The sequence below is a fragment of the Bos indicus genome, chromosome 18 (assembly GCF_029378745.1).
Source record: "Bos indicus isolate NIAB-ARS_2022 breed Sahiwal x Tharparkar chromosome 18, NIAB-ARS_B.indTharparkar_mat_pri_1.0, whole genome shotgun sequence".
Taxonomy (NCBI): domain Eukaryota; kingdom Metazoa; phylum Chordata; class Mammalia; order Artiodactyla; family Bovidae; genus Bos; species Bos indicus.
In genome coordinates this window covers 35,237,443-35,256,800 of record NC_091777.1, presented here as the reverse complement: position 1 = coordinate 35,256,800, position 19,358 = coordinate 35,237,443, and the positions used below count along the sequence as shown (strand labels likewise).

The 19,358-nt window shown below is 49.7% G+C and overlaps 1 protein-coding gene across 1 annotated transcript; it reads right to left on the bottom strand.

Annotated features, from left to right (window-relative positions):
* Nucleotides 1-2,301: 2,301 nt before the first annotated feature.
* Nucleotides 2,302-16,708, bottom strand: CES4A (carboxylesterase 4A). Its single transcript, XM_019979459.2, has 14 exons — nucleotides 16,645-16,708; nucleotides 13,283-13,484; nucleotides 9,385-9,526; nucleotides 9,175-9,308; nucleotides 8,722-8,875; nucleotides 7,154-7,258; nucleotides 6,972-7,076; nucleotides 6,809-6,847; nucleotides 6,159-6,299; nucleotides 5,576-5,650; nucleotides 5,036-5,189; nucleotides 4,243-4,371; nucleotides 3,965-4,037; nucleotides 2,302-3,047 (listed from the first exon to the last, which is right to left on the bottom strand). The coding sequence occupies exons 1-14, from the start codon at nucleotides 16,700-16,702 to the stop codon at nucleotides 2,906-2,908; spliced, it is 1,653 nt and encodes a 550-aa protein (XP_019835018.1). The 5' UTR covers nucleotides 16,703-16,708; the 3' UTR covers nucleotides 2,302-2,905.
* Between the last annotated feature and the right edge of the window lie 2,650 nt (nucleotides 16,709-19,358).

Here is a 19,358-nt window from a genome sequence, read left to right as displayed (position 1 = left end):
CAACAGTTGGCGGGAGGCCGGACGGCGCGTCCCCCGGGGTTCCCAGGCGGCTGGCGCTGTCTGCCGGTCAGGGAGGGCGGCGGCGGCGCTGCGGGGGCTGCGGTCAGCGCGGGCACAGCGGAGGGGCTGCGACTCCCGCACTAATTGGCCCTTCCCCGGCCGCCTCTGCCGGTAATTGCAGCCTTGGGGGTAGGGAGCTGGGGGTGTTGGAGGAGAGGAAGGGGCCAGCTGAACCCCGCCTGTGAGCGCCGTTCCCAGGCCAGCTTTGCAGCGGTGCGCCTTTGTGTTCACAGTGGCCCGGGCGATCCGAGGTAAAGGTGGGGAAAAGCCACAGAAGCGCCCTGGGATCTTCACCAAGATCTAATCAGTTCTTAGAAGGGCTCCCTGCGACAGGGGATTTAGGAAGGACTCTGGGTGGCCATCGGGGGATGCCAGCGAAGGCATGAAGACAGGATGGAGACAGGGCAGTCCGTTGCCTTCTCCAACCCCTTCATCCAGCAGTGACATCTGAGAAGAGCAGGCAAGAAGGGAGGATATGAGGCAGGGACTTTGGGAGGCAGGGGCCCAGCCCACCATCCAGGTTGCCCATCAGAGTTCTCGCTGGCTTGAGTTCTTAGAGAAGGTGCCAGGGTTCTCGGAATTCCTTTATGATCCTCACAGCTCCTGCAGCTGGCTGAGCCCTCGCTCTGGTTCAGCTGCTCTCCCTCTGATTTGGAAGAGAATACCCTATGGGTGGGTGGCTGTTTCCATAAACTCCCTTCCCAGCCCTGCATGAGAAGCCTGAGGAGGGAAGAAATGAGGGAGCCTCAGAAGCAGGCCTGAACCAGCCTGAGGTTAGGCCTCTGGATCCCCAGGGCAGGGTGTCCCATATAGGCATCCTTCGTGTGTGTGTGTGTGTGTGTGTGTGTGTGTGTGAAGCCCAGCTAGACCGCAGCCAGCATCTGCTGATTTCTGTATTGGTTGCCCAGGACTGCCCTCCAGGGGGCTGAGCTCCTAGTCCTCACTCTGGCTCTCACTGAGAAATGGCTATTTAGTCACCCGTTCCCTGGTTAGAGGTAGACAGGGACTTCTGGCTATTCCTCCCCTGAAATTGGAGCTGTCACACCTCCTTTGGGGCCACCTTCTCTCAGGGGTTGTTCCAGGTCTGGATAGAGGTGGCAGGGTGAGTCAGACAGGCCTGGATCAAATTCCCACTCTGCCACCACTAGTTCATGACCTTGAGCAAGGACTTTTATGTCTCTTGTCTCAGTTTACTTGTCTGTAGAAATGGGATAATAAAATCTATGTGCCAGCATTGTCGTGAAGATAAATGTTTACCTGAAAGGGGCTCTTCTCCCTCCTCCAACCATCCCTTTGTGTTGGGGGCTTAGACGTGAGGGTATGGAGGATTGGGTGTCCCTCACCCCATGGGGCTTTGCAGCCTCCAGTTGTCTCAGACACTAAGGAAACCCTCTAGGAATAAAGAATCTAATTGACATTATAGTTTATGGCACAAAACCTGTGGGACACGACACTCATGTTCAGAGAATTTTTCACAACAGCCAAGAGGTAGTAACAACCCAAATGTTCATCCACAGATAGAGAAACAGAATGTGGTATGTACATACAATGGAACATAATTCAGTCTTAAACAGGAATAAAATTCTGAAATATGCTACAATATGTGAAGACACGCAAAGGAAAAAAGCCAGACATGAAAGGACAAATACTGTATGATTCCGTTCACACGAAGCTCCTGAAATACTCAAATTCATAGGCTAGGAAGTAGAATAGTGGATAGCAGGGTTTGGGTGCATAGGAAGCTATTGTTAAATGGACGTTGAGTTTCAGTTTGGGATGATTAAAAAATTCTGGAGATGGATGATGATGATGATAATATAAATGTACTTAATGTCACTGAAATTAAAATGGTTAAAATGGTAAATTGCATGTTGTGTATATTTTCCAAAAATAAAAAAATCCACAAAATATTCCCAAATAAAACAAAAAACCTGTGGGATCAGTGGCGGTATGCCCAGGTTGCAAGAGAGACCAGAGAGTGAGGAGTCTGAATGCAGCACCAAGACCTCACCCAGTAGACAAGTGAGCATGGCGTGTGGATGTCCTGAGAGGTGCACTAGAGACAGTGAAAAAAAAAAAGCCAGGTGTTCTGCAGCCCAGGCAACTTTGTAGCAGCTCTCCTTGACTGAGTGAGCAGCGCAGGCTCAGCCCAGCAGAGAGAAGCCAGAGTGCTCCCTCCCTCCAAGGACTCAAATCAAGAAACCATCCACTTCACCCAACTGTTTCACAGATGGACACAAATTCAGGGCAAGTCAACGTGTCTTTATTAAGGACTGTCTCTGTGGCCAGGCTTTGAAGGGGCCCTGGGAAAAATCGGTATGGAAAGGGGAGAAGATCCCCAGCTGTCAAAGCATCACTCCTTATAACATATAACCTGCCCAAGGCCTCAGTCCAATGTGAAAAGGCATAAGGTTGAGCAGGATGAATGACGAACGGCAAACTGTTTGCAATGGCGGGGCAGTGGCAATCTGGGTGGACTTCCCATAAGAAGTGGCTTGAAGTTGACCTTGATGGGTGGGAGGATTTGGAGAAGGAAGAGAAGCATTTATTCTGAGTCTGGGTAGCTGGGCAGAATCTGGCAGAAAGGGCCTGGACTAATCCAATGGTCAGTGAGATAGCTGGACATCATGGGATGTCAGGCTGAAGAGGGTGATTCTGGGCCCCAAACAGGCTAAGGCTCTGTCATGGAAGGAATAGGGACCCTCTGCAGGACCTGGACTGGGGAGGGCCGGATGCTTGTCCCAGATATGTCCATGGCCAGTCTTCCCAAAGCCTGAGTGGTGGGACAATCCCTAAGGCTCCTTCCTGCAGAGCCACCCTCAGAATTGCCTGGCTTTTCAGGTCCTTAATTCTGATGCAGCCTCTTCCAAAAGGCCATCTTCTCCTCCCTGAGCATCACACCCACCCTTGTGGTTAAATCCAGCTGCAGGTACTTCTCATCCTTGTTGTAGCGTGGCCAGTAGGGCAGCTTCCCACCATTGGGGTTTCTGCCCGGGAGGAAGGAGAGAGGATTATTTGAGCTCATCTTCATCTTGCCTCCTTCTGTTACTTTTCCCTCATTCACTTTCCCTTTGGGAGGTAGGGTTCAAGAAGGCCTTACAGAGATGATATTTAGACAGATCTTTAAGAAAGAGGAGGAAAAGAGTGGTGGGAGGGGACTTCGAGGCAGAGGGAACTGTATGTGCAAAGGGTTGGAGGTATGAAAGCCTAGGGCTTTTGGAAGAAAGCACAAGTACAGGGTTAGGTGAAAATATACAGTGTGTGAAGAGAATAGGTGTGGAGAGGAGATGAAACAGGAAGGATTTTGAAGACTTTTGTTCCAAGTGAAGGGGGTGGGACTTTACCTGGGAACAAAGGGAAGCCATGAAGTTTTAAGTGGGTGATTTGGTCAAATGATATTTCAGAAAGATCCCTTGAGTGTCATCAGGAGGATGGAGAGAAAGGAGAGAGAATGTGGAGATGGAAACTAGTTGCAAGACTAGCCAAAGCTCAGCTGAGAAGTCATCTCTGCCAGGAAGCCACCCCTGCCCACCCCAGTTGGTCAGACACCTCCTCTATGCTCTCATAGTGCCTTCTGCTCCCCCAACACAATTCTCATCATGCCAGATGGTAATTTAATATTTTTGTTAACCATTAACAGGCCACTGGCAGATGGGGATCATGTCTATGATACCCTTGAATTCCAGCTCCCAGTACTGAACTGGCCACATAAAAACACATTGACTGTGGAATGCTTGAGTGAATGAAGGATGTGGTCATGGGACAAAGAGAGGTACATTCTAGGGACATTTAGGCCCGGGTGCCTTTTCTATGGGACACACAAGGACAAATATCTGAAACAGCTGACCATTGGGTCTAGCGCTGGTAGGAAGACCACCCGCACCTGTTGGGGGATCAGACTCACCCTGTGCGAGCAAAGTTGGCCCAGTATTTCATCATCTGGAGGCTCAGTGCCTTCTCCTTGTTTGAGGAATGGCCTGGAGGCAGAATGGAAGGTGGTGTTTAGAACAGAGCATGGGGTGGGGACATCCCACCCCACTGCTTCCATGCTGGGAGGCTTTCATTTGGGAGAGCATTCCAGATTAAGAATTTGCTAGCTAACTCCCTGTGGTCAGCCAGGGGTCAGAACACAAAGATGGAGAAATTAGACACCCAGCGGGGAGTCACGTGGGGCTTAGGCACCTTTGGAGAAAGGACTTCCGAAGATGAAGCCGATCTCATCTCCGTGGTCTGCCCCATCAGTGCGGGGTTTTACGATAGTGCCAGGAGCGTAGTGCTCAAACTCATACAGGTAGACAGGGAAGCCAGCATCTAGGAACAAGGAACCCAATGAGGGCTGCTGAAAAAGTCTCAGCCCGGGCTTCTCATTCACCCCACGCATCCCACCCACCTGCATTAAGCAGGGGAAAGAGCCTGGGCTTCAGAACCCAGGGAGCAGATTCGAATCCTACCTACACTACTCATTAGCCATGTGACCTGGGGCAAGACACCCAACCTCTCAGAGCTGCAAGTCCTCATCTGCAGACTAGGGACGGGAAAACAGTTCATGGGATTGTGGTAAGCCTTCCTCTTCCTTCCACTGAACCTCTCCTCTCTCTATTTGGCACTTAAGGTTCTTCAGTGTCTACCTTCTCCAGCCCCTCCTTTGACCTCTCACCCATGTGTTGCCCAAGCCTGAGTCAGCCTAGGAAGGATCTCCAAGATACCCCTATAGAGGCCTGTCCTTGCAGCCAGGAGACCTTCCCTGACCACCCTAGGCTGTTTCCTCTGGGCTGGCCTTGGCCTTGGCCTTGCCCTCCTCAGCCCTAAGGAACAGCCTCTCTTCTCTGCAGTTGACAGTATGCTGCCTCTTCTGTGGCCACTTGGAATTCTACATCAGCCCAGAGGTACAGAGAGGGTGAGTGAGTGATTGATCAGCCCAGTGGCAAGCAGCACCAGTGGACAGGGTGTGGCCACTCTTGAGGACCCCACATACTGTGGTGGTAGTGGGCAGCCTGCAGTGTGGAGTACACAAAGGTAGCATCCGCTGCTAGGTCCATCACATGTTTTTGTAGCATCTTCTGGTCATGGTCATCCACATCACGCAGGTACTCCTCCATCACCAGTGGTAACTGCTCCTTGGTGACATTCTAGGTGGGGAAGTCACACCCACCCTGAGGTGTGGGGTGTCAGCTGGGTCAGAGGTAGGCACACCGGTGACTTGAATCTAGGCTTGGAACCCCCAGGAGTTTTTGGCCTGGGTGTGGGGGGATGAGGAGCCTCCTGGGAAGGTCTCCCCCTTTGACAATTCTTACCCCAGTGTTTTAGCTGCATAAGAACTGCCTGCTGTGTCCCAGAGGAAGTCTGGAGAGCCTTGCCCAGCAGCAGCCACCTGATCCCATGCAAAACCCCATGCCCCCTCAAGGAATATCTCTGTCCAGGCTGGGAGCCCTTTGTGAAGAGCAGCTACTAGGTAAAAATAGGGAGGCTGCCTTGTCCTACCAAACAGAGCAGACGTGACAGCACGGCCCCTCACCAACAGGGTGCTGGTACTCCAGAGCAGCTTGGCGATGGTTTCTTTCCTTAGATGGCTCATCGGGAACTTCATGATCTGCTCCACAAGGCAAGGGCCCAGGTGTAGGCCAGGCCCAAACATTAGGAAGGATTCCAGCTGTGCTACATCAGGCCCCAAGGCTCTTCTCAGAGCAGAAGTGCCCATGACCTTTTCCCACACTCCTGCTCCCAATGTCTCCTTCGCTAACTTGGTTTGGAGCTCCAGTGGGGGCTGGGAGGGCCCTCCTGTGCTCGGGCATCTGCCCTGATCCACCCAGGGAGCAAGGGAGGGACCCAGGACGTACAGCCACCTGGAGGGGAACGAATGGATATGAGGACCCATTCACACTATGAGCTAAAGATTTGGGGCCCCCAAACCTCCAAGAGACTACACTTCTCTCCCTCTCATCATTCCTGTACAGTTCTCACTGCACAGGGACTGCAGGAGGCTCCAAGCTCTTGGGCATCCCCAGAGAGACCTCTGGGATCTGACCTGGTACTCAGCACTGCTCAAGAGGCATCCTCTCCTACCCCTACTGTGATGGGCATCCCTCCTCTTCACTTACAAAAGGCAAGAGCCAGTTGAACTCCAGATTGTTGACACCCAAAAGGTAAGGCACAGGTGCAACCTGCCCTTGAGTCAGAAGCACAATAGGGTTGTCTTGGAACACTACACCGTCCACCACGGGGCTCATGAACCACACAACCTATAAGGCAAGGGGGTTTCCAGCCAATCCTCTCACTTACCCTCCTAGGACCCCGTTGGTCTAAGACACCAGCTCAGCAAGTTCCAGAAATTACTCTAGCTATATGCGCTTTGACTGGGAAAAGGCTGGGGCTTAGTCAACCTGGTGTGAGAGAGGACCAGCCACAGGCAGGACCAGGCTACTCAGACTCAGGATTCCCCCATTTCCCACCCCTCAGCTGACACCAAGAGGTATTCACATAGCGCATTCTCTCATCTCTTGAAAATCTTTGCTAAGACTTCTCTTTTCCTTCTATTTAAAATCCTACCCTTCCCAACATGCCCAACCTCCTGACTCTCCTCCTTTTGTTTCCATTAACTTATCACCTCCTAAAGAAGTGACTAATTCATTTATTTATAGTGTTTATTGTCTGCCCCTAGTGGAACATCAGCCCTGTGAAGGAATTTTGGCCTGAGTATCCTAAGTGTCTGGCTCACAGGAGATGTTCAGACAGAATGGGGTCTGCTCACCTTTTGAGGGTCTTCCTGGGAGTGCAGTTTGAAGAATCTCTGTGGGAAGAGAAGAGAATGGGACTAAAGGGAATCTTCTGAGGCATGGTGCCTGGGGCGGCTGGGTACCAGGTCAGAAGGATGCAGGCAGCTGGATCAGAGGCCGGAAGGAAGTTCTACCTACCATCTTCTGGGAAACACGCATCACCTCAGCCCCCGATAGTGTTCTCAGGCAGTCTACCAGAATCTTTGTGCTGTTGTGATTGCAGCCTGCCAGCTGGGCAATCTTCTGTGAAGAGAAGAGGTGCTTGAGTGTGTGCCCATCCTGCCTCCCTTGCTGAACCTTAGGAGAGAGGAGACACTCACCTTGGCCACCTTCAGTGGATCAGGAGTGATGAAGTTTTGGAATACTGCAGTGCCACTCTGGGAAATGGCCCGATGGAAGAGACCCCGGGCTAGGGATGATGTCATCTGCAGGGGTGGGGGGAGTGGCAGCCATGACATGCACAAATGGGGACCACTTGGGCAGTTTGGGGTGCCTTTCTGGCCTGGCTAGGCTGCTTGAAGGGGCCCAGAGAGGGCAGAAGCAAGGAGGGAGACAGGAGTTCTGGGTTGGAGTCCTAAATCTAGAGCCTGTGCCTTCTACTCTCTGGGCATCCATGTCCTGGTCTGTGGAATGGCCCCAGGGTTCCCCCAGGGCATCTGGTGCTGTTGCAGTGGTTCTGTTGTTGTAACAAACCAAAAGGGCCTCCCCTCTGCTACTGGGCTAGGAATATGGGAAGGGGACCCTATGGTTCCCATGACCCCAATTACCTGCACTGATAGCTCTTAGCTTTCCCCTGCTACCCAGGTTGGAGAGAACAACCATATATGGGACCCCCATCCTATCCCCTGGGCACCTCAGACTTCATGTGCCCCAAACTTGCTCCAGCCACTCCCCATCTGGGTGTTGTCCCTTACCCACATCATCCACCTGGGCCTTCCCTCTCTCCTCCAGTCATCTGCATGCTGCAATTGGCCCTGTCCTGACTATTTGACCTCCTGCATTGCTCCTCTACTGTCCATCCTTCCTGCTTCTTTTTCAGAACTAGCCCCCATTAGATATAACATCCCTCACCCCAAGGTGGACTCCAAGCCTCTGTTTGTGCTTCATTTTAACCCAGATCCAGCAGACAGAGCCAACTCTAAAGGCACATCTGATTGTGTCACGCCCCTGCTTAAAGTCTTTGCCTGCTCTCCAATGCATTTTCAATAAAGTTGCTTAACTTCTCTGGGCCTCACTTTCTTCCTCTGTAGAGTGGAGAACACTTCTCTTTTTGTAGAGTGCAGAAAGGGAATACTCCCCTTTTTGGATTGTTGAGGTAATTCAGTGAATGAATACACGTTAAGTGCTTAGAAAAGTGACTGGCACACGGAATGTGCTCAAGTGTTTGAGTGTTATTACTGTGGCCCATGAGGTCCTGTGTGATGTGGTCCCCGCTGACTGCCCAGCCACATGACCCTCACAGGGCACCTGACCTACCCTCAAACTCTAGGTCAGCAGTACCCCAGAAGTCAGGGGCAAAGCCCAGTCTCTAACCTAGGCCTGACTCGTATGCCTGATCTGTGGCCCCAACCCTGCCCAGAGGGCACATAGTGGTCTCTGTTTCGGGCATAGACCTCTGGGGGAATGTGGAGAGGCAGGAAGTGCTGGATGATCTTTCTGGCCCACCACATTCATAGACTTAGCATTGCCCTTTCTGGGCTGGCTTGGTTTCCTCCCTGAATGGAACAGATATCCTTGACTGTGAGGCGTGGTACCCATGGCAGTGGTGAGGGCAGGTCTGTGGATTGGAATGTTCTTGTATACCCAAATCTGCACAAGTATATGTGCAGAACCCGTGGGCCACGCGGTCCTGCGACTGTGCTTAGGTCTATCTGGGCATTGCACTCACCAGTCCCGAGATGCACATGGCCCCTGATGACTGGCCGAACAAAGTCACACAGCCTGGGTCTCCACCGAAGGCTTCGATGTTCTTCTGCACCCAGCGCAGAGCCGCAATCTGGTCCAGCAGGGCCCAGTTCCCGCGCGCTTGGCTGTCGCCAGTGCTGAGAGCGCGGGGCTCACTATCAGGGTCAGGAGCCCCGCGCCTTGTTCCGCCCTGTCCCTCAGAGACTGGGTCTAACCACCGCATCTCCTTCCTTATAATTGGGCGCCGCCCCCATTGAGCGGTAGCGAGCACCTACCTGTCTGCTCCAAGCATTACACCTGCCACGCCCCTCACGAGGACACGCCCCCATAGACCACGCCCCTTTCTTCCACCCAATCCTCACCTCCTCCGCCCTTAGCCCAAGAGCCGAGGAGGCCCCGCCCCTGATCCCAGGCGTGGGTTTCCGGTCCCGCCCACCTGAGGAAGCCCAAGATGCCGAGCCTGTGCTGCAGAACCACGACCACCACTTTCTCCCGGGCAGCCAATTCGGAGCCATCGTACGTGGAAGCGGAACCCACGAGGAAGGCGCCTCCTGGGAACCAGATCATCACCTGGGCGAGAAAGGCTGAGGCCTGAGCGGGACAGTGGGGTGCTTGAATGGTGGGTGGTTGAAGGCTGAGTACTCACGGGCTGCAGAGGGTCCCCGCGCGCTCGCACTGGCGCGTGCACATTCAGGTACAGACAGTCCTCACTGAAGTGCAGCCATTTATATCGTTTGTGTGTGTTGAAATACATGGAAGTGACCTGCCCCCAGGACTCCTGGAGGCACCTGTGGACACGATGTGAGTTGGGGTCCGGCACCGTGGTGATACTGGGGAGATTGGTTTCAACCCAGGTTCCAATAGTGAGGGACTAGAACCCAAAACAAAATTTAGGCAGTGTGTGTGTGTGTGTGTGTGTCCTTGTCCTAGCAGTCTCCACTAACATTAGGTCCAGGGGTGAGGGGCAGGTTGGCATTCCCTGCCTTGCGCCTTGGTGTGCCTCTTCCCAAGGAAGGAAGCAGTTCCCTGCTCCTGTTGGAGACCTGTTGGTGCTGTCAAGCTAGAAACCTGGATGCCCTGAGCAAACTCCTTTCTTACCTGCCCTGTCCTCCCCTCAGTCTCTATTCTGACTCCAAAACAGCTTTTGAGTAGGCCCCCTCTGTTCACTTCAAGGCTGCTGCCCTGTGAAAGCCACCATCACCCTGGCCAGGACTCTGCCCCTGCCTCTTCACCTCCCCTCCAACTCATCCTCCACTCCCTGGCTGGAAAGATTGACAGACAACACAAATCTGACCATGTCACTCCCCTCCTTATTACCTTCCCTAGTTCCTTCTGCCCCCAGGATAAAGTCTAGGTTCACCCACATTGACCTAGGCTCTCCTTCCCATTTAGTCATTTCCTCCCAGTCACTCTTTGCTCCAAATACAGAGGACCTCTTGCCTCCCACCTCCTAGCTCCCATGCCTCTATTCTCTCTACCAAATGCCTTCTCCTCTGCCCAGCAAGCTCCTACTCACATTTAAGGTCCAGCTTATGTGTGTCTCTGCTGGGCACTTTCCCCTCTGGGCTTCCCAAACCTCTATACACCACTAACTACAATACTGGCCTGGAGTAATTTTGATTGGTTGTTTTTGCTTCCAAAGGGTAGGGATGGAGATGTGTTCATCTGATTCCTGGCACTTGGCCCTGTGCATATGCACTGTATAGATCTTGGGCTGTCAGGCCATCTTGCCTTCCCTCCATGCTGGCCCAGCCCTGGAGATGGCTATTCTTATAACAGGTGGGGCTGGGCGCATTTGACTGGATGCAGGAACCCTGTCTACCTACTCCTCTGTTCCCTTCTCTTGTCCCAGCCTGTCTTCACTATGTGTATGTGAGTTTTTGTAGGTGTAATTCATCTCCACCTCCCTAACCCTAGATCATCACCTGTTCCTTTTCAGTCCTTCCCCACAGCACTTCAACATACCTTGGTCCAAACCTATCCTCTACTACCCACCTTCTCCAGCAACTAATCTCTCTCTCTCTTCCCCTCAAGGCCAAACTTTTCAATAGATTTTCTTTCCCTCCACACCTACCACCTTGTCCAAGATCACCAGTAGGCAACTTGTCTCTCTCTATATAGATTGTCTTTGCTTGACTTCTCAGCAGCAGCTAATGTTGGTGTTAGTATCAGTTCAGTTCAGGAGCTCAGTCGTATCCGACTCTGCAACCCCATGGACTGCAGCACGCCAGGCCTCCCTGTCCATCACCAACTTCCGGAATTTACTCACACTCATGTCCATTGAGTCAGTGATGCCATACAACCATCTCGTCCTCTGTCGTCCCCTTCTCCTCCCGCCTTCAATCTTTCCCAGCATCAGGGTCTTTCCCAATGAGTTGGTTCTTCACATCAGGTGGCTAAAGTATTGGAGTTTCAGCTTCAGCATAAGTCCTTCCAATGAATACTCAGGACTGATTTCCTTTAGGATGGACTGGTTGGATCTACTTGCAGTCCAAGGGACTCTCAAGAGTCTTCTCCAACACCACACTTCAAAAGCATCAATTCTTCAGCGCTCAGCTTTCTTTATGCTGTCCAATAAATCACATCCAGCATCCCAGCAGGAAGGCCAGGGCTCTTAGAGCCTAGAACTGGGGTTATAAGCATTTGAGGCCTCTGTCTCCAACCTGCCACTAAAGCCATTCCTGTCAAAGTCACCAATGACTTCCATCTTGCTAAATCTCTCCCATCATCTTACTTGCCCTGATAGCCCCTCTGTATGGTTGACCATTCTCTGCTTCTTCAGAGCTTTCCTTCTCTGTTGTGGTTCAGTCACCAAGTCATGTCTTATTCTTTGTGACCCTGTGGACTACAGTACCTCTACTGTCTCCCAAAGTTTGTTCAAATTCATGCCCATCGAGTCGGTGATACCATCCAACCATCTCATCCTCTGCCACCTGACTTCCTTCTCTAGGCTTCTGCAATCCCACTGTCCTGGTTTTCCTGCCACCTCATGGGTGACTCCTTCTCTTCTTTCTGGCCTAAGTAGGACAATGCCCCAGGCCTCAATCCTCATTTCTCTTTTCAGTCTGATTTTTCTTTCCTGAGCTGATGTCCGTCAGGCCTAGGGCTTCACACCACTGACATTCTGATGACTAGTCTCCTTCCAGCTCCCTTTGTCCAAACCATCTATTCCACATCTCCACATGGATATCTATTAGACATGCCAAACTTAACATACCCCAAAATGAACTCTTGTTTTGCCCAAACCTGCTCTTGCCCTAGTCTTCTCCATTTAGGTAAATTGTGCCTCTATTCGCCTTGCTACTCTGCCCCCAAACTAGTCATTATCCTTGATTATTCTTCTTTCCTTGTGACTCACATCCAATTCTCCAGAAAATCCTGTCAGTGTTACCTTCAAAATAAATCTGGAGCCTGACTCTCCCACTCACCTCCACTGTAACTACCCTGGCCAAAGCCACCATCTCTGCAAGACCTTTCTTTCTCCCTGTTCTCCCCTTAATTACCACCCCACAATCTGTTCTAAGTTATCCACAAATTTGTACACCTGGCACTCTGTGTTCCAAACAGCCAGTGGCCAATATTCCCACAACTGACACCCAGATGTTTATGCAAGGGACACCCCAATCTCAAAACTCCTGATCCTCAGTGTTCCAACAACGGTTTTTTCATGTTCTGTCACCTGATCCATGGAGTTCCGAATAACAGTCACACAATGTTCAGAATGCCTAGGCTTCTCTCAGTGATGGCCAGTAGTTTAACAACCAACACCCCAGTGTTCCAGTAACAGTAAATCATGTTCTAACAGTGGACATCCTGTCTTTTAACAACTAGATACCCAAGTAGTTGTAGTTTTTTATATCACCTGACACCCAGGTTCTCATAGTAGACATTTTTCTAAATCCAGTAATTTATCCAACCAATGCTGAACAGTGTTAATGTTCATCATAGAATGTTCTGGACAGTGTGTTACTCAATGGTCTGAGTGAACAGTAAATATATTTGTTCTTGGTAAACTGCCAAGCCCAGTGCTTCAAAGGGCAGTCATTGTCCCAACATGCTCATGTGATTCAGGCCCAGCTAGGGGTTGCATTAAGACCCTGGGACATTGAAACTGCAACTGAGTCCAGGTTTCCCCATATTCTGCAGTGAAGGGCTGGGGGTGACATGTGGGCTTCTTAGGCTCAAGCACCAAGGAAGAGGGAAGAGCTCAGGGTTCTCTGTGTATGTACTGTTCCTCACACACATTTAGGAAAACAGCTTCCCAGTGGGTCCTGGGGGCACAGTCAGTATGCACCTCCTCTTTGCCTGGAGCTTTCCCACAAGAGAATAAAAAACAGCCTTATCAGTGCCTTAAATACCATCTAGACCAGCTGCTTCATTATATAGGTTTGGAAACTGAGGCCCAGAATGGTCCCCAGGCTTGCCTGTGGCCACACAGTGCACTCTTCAGTGAGTTGTTCAAACCCTGGCCCAGAAGCGGGCATGGGTTCACTGCCTTGCTTGGGATCTGCCCACCACCCAGCCCACAGTCCTCTGGTTCTTACACAGGGGCGTAGGTGGTAGCATCTCTGATTCCTTCCCAGGGCTCTGGGGGTTCTGGGGCAGCGAATCTGTGGGCACCCACAGGAGGTTTGGAGAAGGGAACTCCTAGGAAGACATTGATGGGCGTCTTCCCCACGTGTATCTGCTTTCCTCGGAGTGTCCCATATTTGGTATCCGCTAGAGGCTCCTTGGTGTGCAAGGCACCTAGAAAGAGAAGAGAAGGGTCACCCTGGACATCAGAAACACCTTGACCCATCTGCCACAGCACCAGCTTGAAACTTTTCACTTGTGTCATTGCCTACTTCTTTTGTGTTCCTCTTAGGAATTTTATCTAGTGTATTTGATTTAAGGTATCAAAGCTATGTTTCTTTGTTTGTTTTTCCCCTTCCGGAAGCACCCCTGTCATTTCTTTCTCTTCCGCCCCCTTTATCAAAACTAAATTTTTCAGGAATTTCCTAATGGTCCAGTGGCTAGAACTCTGTACTCTTACTGCCAAGGGCCCAGGCTCAATCCCTGGCTGGGGAACTAAGATCTCACAAGCCACATGGTCAAAAAACAAAACAAAAAGCTGAATTTTTCTGTGCCCTGGTTCCCTGGGGGCTCACCCTACGGAGATGACAGAAAGCAAATCTAATCAAAATATTATCGAACTTGATTGGGCATTAGAATCCTCTGGAGAAATCATCAGGAAATTCAGATTCCTAGGTCCCATTCTACATCCTCTGAAAGATAATCTCAGGTGGCATCAGGAAATTAGATTTTCAACCCCTTCTAGAAGATTTTGCTGCAACTCATTTTTCAAATAGCATTGATACAGCTGAATGCCAAAGAATTGATGCTTTCGAGCTGTGGAGCTGGAGAAGACTCTTGAGAATCCCTTGGACTGCAAGGAGATCAAACCAGTCAATCCTAAAGGAAATCAACCCTGAATGTTCATTGGAAGGACTGATGCTGAGCTGAAGCTCCAATACTTTGGTCACCTGATGTCAAGAGCTGACTCATTAGAAAAGACCTGATGCTGGTAAAGACTAAAAGCAATAGAAGAAGAGGGTGGCAGAGGATGAGGTGGTTAAATAGCATCACTGACTCAATGGACATGAATTTGAGCAAACTCTGGGAGACAGTGGAGGACAGAGGAGCCTGGCGTGCTGCAGTCAGGCAGCAAAGAGGGATGGAAAAGAGTTGGACATGACTGAGCAACTGAACAATTGGTGTGATAAGAACACACCCTCACACCCCAGCTGCAGGTGGCCTCTCTGCCCACGTACCCAGGTTTTACATGAGCAATATCTGGGCACAAAGAACTGGCTGCAATAGTGACCCCTCAAACATGGAGGTATGCCAGTGGGGGCAAGGGACCATCTCACACCTCCTCTGTGTGTGTGTGTCGTCCCTTGCAACTTACAAGGCCCTTTCACATGGTCCTCTCATGTAGGCTTCTCAGTGGCCCTTGGAGGAGCAGGGTGGGGCCTTGAGGCCCAGAGATGGTTAGTGACCAGCTTGAGATCTCATAGGACAGAGCCAGGAGGTCAAGACCTATTGTATTACTCAGATTTGCCCTGAATTATGGGTCCACTCATGATTGAATAGCTGTTGACTATGACTGACTGATCTTTTATTATAGCTTGGCACTCTGCCAAACACTTTTATGCTCTCTCACCTCATCTGCCTAAAAAAATTTATGAGGTAACTGTTTTGTATTTTCCTACTACACAAATGTGGAAATGGAGGTTCAAAGGGGTATATAACTTGTCCAAGGTGACACAGACTGTCTCACATCAGAGCTCTGCTTTAAACAATAATGTTTTACTGTCCTCACTCCAGCCTCTAGAAGCACCTAAGCATGTGACAGAGTGCTCTAAACCCCTGAATCAGAGCTGACGAGGAGTGCTCCCGGTCCTAACTCTGCTACCCCGAGGCAATACGTAAGCACTTATGAAAACAATATTCCATGTTTTTAGAAGTCATAAAACACTAATTAAAACCAAGAGTTACAATTTCTACCTAATAAAAACAATGGCACCTCGACTTCCCTGGCAGTTCAGTGGTTAAGACTCTGTGCTTCCAATGCAGGGAGGTGTTGTTCCATCCCTGGTCAAGGAACTAAGGTCCCACATGCCTCGCAGTCAAAAAACCGAAAAGATGAAACAGGAGCAATATTGTAACAGATTCAGTAAAGACTTGAAAAATGGTCCACATCCAAAAAAAGAGAAATCTTTAAAAAATGATAGCACCCAATTCTGGCAAAGATGCAATGAGAAGGACACTCTCATATGCTGTTGGTGGAAGATAAATTGACACACCACCTTGAAAAAATAATTTGGCAAAATGTATAAGAGGCATAAAATGTTCACATGCTTTGACTCAGTAATTCCACTCTTGGTCCACCCTTATGAAAATAGTCAGAAATGCATTAAAATAACGACTTTATGAACCACAGTCATACTTGCCATAGTGAGGACAAGAAGCATTATTTGTATCTGGGGATCAGGAAAAGTAAATGTAATTATGAACTCAAGTTATAAACTGTTTATGCACGACCTTAAGTGAAAAAAAAAAGAATAAAATTGTTTAAGTGCTTATATCACAACTATATACAAATATGCAATGAAAAGACTAACAATGTGCCAGAATGCCAAAAGTTGTTTTAGCAAAGTTTCAAGTTAAAAAAATTTTTTAATGTGGGGACTTCCCTGGCGGTCCAGTGGTTAAGACTTTCCACTTCCACTGCAGAGGGCTCAGGTTTGATCCCTAGCTGGGGAGCTAAGTTCCTGCATGTAACGAAGAAAAAAAAATTAATGTGTTAATATGGGCAAAACTAAATTATGATAGCCATCAGAATGGTGGTGGTTATTTTGAGGATATGACTGGGAAGGTACATGTCAGATGTTGGAAATATTCTAGATCTTTTTTTGTTTTTTTGGCCTTGCCTCATGTTATGTGGGATCTTAGTTCCCTGACCAGGAATGGAACCCACCCCATTGCATTGTTGCACAGAGTCTTAACCATTGGACCACCAGAGAAGTCCTGAAATGTTCTAGATCTTTATCTGGCTGGTGGTTACATGATGATTTTACACACACACACATATAATAACATATATATATACTAATATAGTAAGAATTTTAAATAGTATTAATTATATAAAGAATATAAGTATATAGTCATAAACATAAAGTTACATAAATTATAAGATATATTTTATAAAAATGTAAATATAAATGTCCATGCTCCCAGCTGCCCACCACCCCCATCCACCCAGATCTCTAAATGTCCCTACACTGCTATGCCCAGGAGAGGTTGAATTGGGGGCCTGTCCCTATGGCCTATGTCCCTCTTGAACCAGGGAAGGATGGGGGCTTACCCCAGGCTGTCTGCACCACCAGAAGGAGGGTGAGGCTCAAACACAGAATCCAATTCATTCTCCAGCCAGCCAGCTCCTGCCACAGTCTGGGATGATGTCTACCCCGCAGATGTCAGATGGCAGGTGAGTCTGCGGCGAGCTGGGCAGTCTGACCTTTATCTTCTTTTAGTCATGAATAGAAGGTGAGAGGGTGGGAGAAATTGTAACCAGCTCTCCCATCAGCCCACAGCCTTATCTCTGCCTTGGGGTGATAAGTCACTGTCAATGATCTTGGCTCTTCGAAAAACTGACGAGCCTGTAACCCCTTTGCAGTATGCTCATCTGTGCAGTGGGCTTAAAGTTGAGGTAGTGTGAGTCAAGCACTGAGCACCAGTAGGTACTAAGGTTGGAGCGGAACACCTGAGTGCTTAGTTCTTAGTCCCCAGGTTTCCTCCCTGTGGATTTAAAGGCCTCACTCCCCGCTTCCCCTCCACACATACACAGAGGCTCCCCTCTGGTTTGTGCAGTCTCTTTTACAGACACTCCCTAACCCTTCTCACACATGCTGACTTTCTCAGCCAGGACCATGTGGGTCTGGAAGCAGTCATGATGTGGAAGTCCAGAACTGGGTGATGGTGGTCAGGGGCCCAGGGTAACCAAATAAATATTCAAAACAAAACAAAACTACCCTATCCTTTGACCGAGAAATTTGGTCTGGGAGACCATCCAAAATACACAAAAAAATTGTTTACAGGATGAGTGTCCTATAGCCTTGTTGACAACAGCCTCACCCCAGTAAGACTGTAGGGGATGGGTGAAGAAGGATGTTACACCTACAGAATATAATTTATGCTACACGGTCAGTAATATCATGTTCCATGAGACTCTAGAGTAGCCGATGATTTAGCACTGGTTATGAGCCAGGCTACTGGGCTTGAATCCCAGCATTGCCACTTACAAGCTGTGTGACTCTTCTGGACTCCAGTTTTTCCATCTGTAAATTTTGCTCAATAATAGTACTTACCGAGTTGTAGTGAGGGTTAAATGTGTTCATGTAGGCAAAGCAATTCAAACAGGGAAAACCCATTGTCAGCTGTCATCATTAGTCCTTGGGGAAAAGCTGATGTGGTTTAATAACTTGAAAAAGGTAGAATCTGAAATTGTATATTGAATATGACCATGGAAAGTACATACCAAAATACTCCAGAGATGTCTAAAGTAACAGGAAGGATTGATGCCAAAATGGAGTCTGTGGTTGGCTCTGAGTTGCAGAGTCATCAGTGACCTTGATTTTTTTTTTTCCTTCTTTCTCCTTTCAATTTTCTGTAGTTTCTATGTTTTCTTTGGCCAACATTATGGAGAATGTACTATCATCGTGGGGTTTAAAGAGTCAGGTATGGGAGGGAACAGGGAAGGCAAGATCAGGGAAGTATGGGTTACCAGCAGTTTCATCTGGCCTGGGCCACGTTTCTCTTTCTGGATCATATTCCCCTTCTCATTACTTCATCTGCTGGCCTCCCCCGTGGTCCATGTGTGGCCACATCAATAGGAGTACGGAGCCTGGTTTGAGGGAAGTGACACAGCCACTTGTTTCTGCTTCCCAGGCTGTGACAAGGTTAGTTCATCTGTTTGTACTAAGCATGTGTTACTGAAAGGAAGGGCCAAGCTGGGAGGTGGAGGGGAGTGTGAGTGTGGAGGACAAGGGAAGTGAGTGGTGGAAAAGGCAGATGAGACTGTGAGTCTACCTGCCCAGCAGGCCTGGAGGTCAGTCACATGTAGAATCCCCAGCCCAGCTGTGCAGCAACTTGGCCCGCTCTGTGTGGGCCTTAAGGACCGGTCCTGCCAACAGCTGGCTCCATTCGTGCCACCTCTCCCTGGGGAAGAAACAACCTTTTACCTGGGCCATATAAGTGGGAGTAATGCCAGGCCAGGCTTCTGACTGGAGCACCTAGGACTCAAGTGGGTCCCATCCAATGCCCACATGGGGCACAGGGAACATTGAGTAGGGCGCTGGGTCAGTCAGGTGGCTCTGGGAATACATTATCTTAGGGGTAAGAACCTGAGATTCTGACATGTAATGCTAGGTGATCTTCTCCTGGGTCACCCAGCACCCTCTGTTTTTTGAGAGAAAAGTGAGGCTCTATCAAGCCTGGTGTGCTGCAGTCCACAGGGCTACAAAGTGTCAGAAACGACTGACTGAACTGAACTGAAATGAGGCTCCATCTGGTTCATGACTGGGCTACAAAGATGCATGACAAGTGGGGTGGGGTGTCCTTAGGGGCCAGATCACAGGATGAAGCCAAGCTCCTGATAAGAGGAGCCTGTGCCTGGAGCTCTGCAGACCCAGTCAGTGCGGTGCAGTCATCTCTCATCTCTGTACTGCCTGAAGTATTGCAAAACTCCCCACTCTGGGCCTCACTTGCTGACAGTGCTGGCTATTGGAATCCATCTGCCTGCATAACCCCTTAGACCCTGACTCCAGCAGCTGGAAAGCTCACTCTAGGCATGAGGGCACAGTCTGGAGGGAGACCCACAGTACTGGGAATAGGTCCTGGCTCCATCCTCACTCTCTGTGTGGCCTCAGGCAAGGTGCTTCCCCTCTCTTATCCTCAGTTTCTTCCTCTGTAAAGCAGGGATCCACTCAGGACCCCAGAGGACGGTCCAAAGGTCCTATAAAACTACTCAGGACCCCAGAGGATGGTCCAGAGCCCTGAGGGAGAGAAAGGATGTGGGTG

What these genes read in the sequence shown, in the direction of transcription:
- CES4A (XM_019979459.2), bottom strand. Translation starts at nt 16,702, where the DNA reads ATGAATTGGATTCTGTGTTTGAGCCTCACCCTCCTTCTGGTGGTGCAG. An exon ending in GGAGTACCAGCACCCTGTTG is followed by an intron (nt 5,190 to 5,575) that starts GTGAGGGGCCGT and finishes TTCCCCACCTAG; the next exon opens with AATGTCACCAAGGAGCAGTT. An exon ending in GCCAACTTTGCTCGCACAGG is followed by an intron (nt 3,048 to 3,964) that starts GTGAGTCTGATC and finishes CCTCCCGGGCAG; the next exon opens with AAACCCCAATGGTGGGAAGC.